The sequence below is a fragment of the Camelina sativa genome, unplaced genomic scaffold, assembly GCF_000633955.1.
Source record: "Camelina sativa cultivar DH55 unplaced genomic scaffold, Cs unpScaffold03383, whole genome shotgun sequence".
NCBI lineage: Eukaryota > Viridiplantae > Streptophyta > Magnoliopsida > Brassicales > Brassicaceae > Camelina > Camelina sativa.
The window spans coordinates 1-820 of record NW_010924485.1 but is presented as its reverse complement, the minus strand read 5'-3'; the positions used below and the strand labels follow the sequence as shown (position 1 = coordinate 820).

Genomic DNA, 820 nt, shown 5'->3' with positions numbered 1-820 from the left:
TTTCTCGGGTTGGAGGATCGTTGAAGCTTATCGGAGAAAAATGGCAGCGATTTACAGTCTGTACATAATCAACAAATCTGGTGGTTTGATATTCTACAAGGTACGATCTCATAGTTGTATGTATAGAAGCTTACGCCGAACTCATTTGATGTTTAGTTGCGCCTGATTCATCGAGTTTGTTGTAGGGAGAGACCAAAATTGGACATCACTAGGTTTAGAAGATGCACTGATTTAGCTATTACTCTAGGGTTTGTGATTAGCTCTGCTAAAGAATTGGACTATTTTTTTAGCTTTGATTTGCTTCGCCGGAAACAATTTAAGAAAATAAATTTGCTTCAATTGGAGATCGAAATCTGAAATTGACGAATACTAAGTCATAGACTGTGTTTGGATTTGATTTTTGATCTGTTCTGTGTGTATTTGGTGGATTTTGGGAAAATTCAGGATTGTGGAACAAAGGGAAGAATGGATACGAATGATAGCTTGAGAGTAGCTAGTTTATGGCATTCAATGCACGCCATTTCTCAGCAGCTTTCACCTGTTAATGGCTGTACTGGCATTGAGCTTCTTGAAGCCGACACTTTTGATTTACATTGTTTCCAGTCTCTCCCTGGTAATTAATATCCATCGCCACTTGCAAGATATCTTCATCATCACAATTTCTTTGTCTTGTATGTTGATTGTTGATTCTGCTTTTTTTAGGAACTAAGTTCTTTGTTGTTTGTGAACCTGGTACTCCTCACATGGAGAGCCTCCTTAGATACATTTATGAGCTCTACACTGACTATGTCTTGAAGAATCCTTTCTATGAGATTGAAAT

General features: G+C 37.7%; 1 protein-coding gene across 1 annotated transcript; it reads left to right on the top strand.

Moving 5' to 3' along the window:
- Positions 1 to 6: 6 nt before the first annotated feature.
- Positions 7 to 815, top strand: LOC104774521 (trafficking protein particle complex subunit 4-like; the record flags this gene model as incomplete). Its single annotated transcript, XM_010499099.1, has 3 exons — positions 7 to 100; positions 445 to 613; positions 703 to 815. Coding segments are annotated over exons 1-3 (342 nt in total), but the record flags the coding sequence as incomplete, so codon positions are not given.
- Positions 816 to 820: the final 5 nt, after the last annotated feature.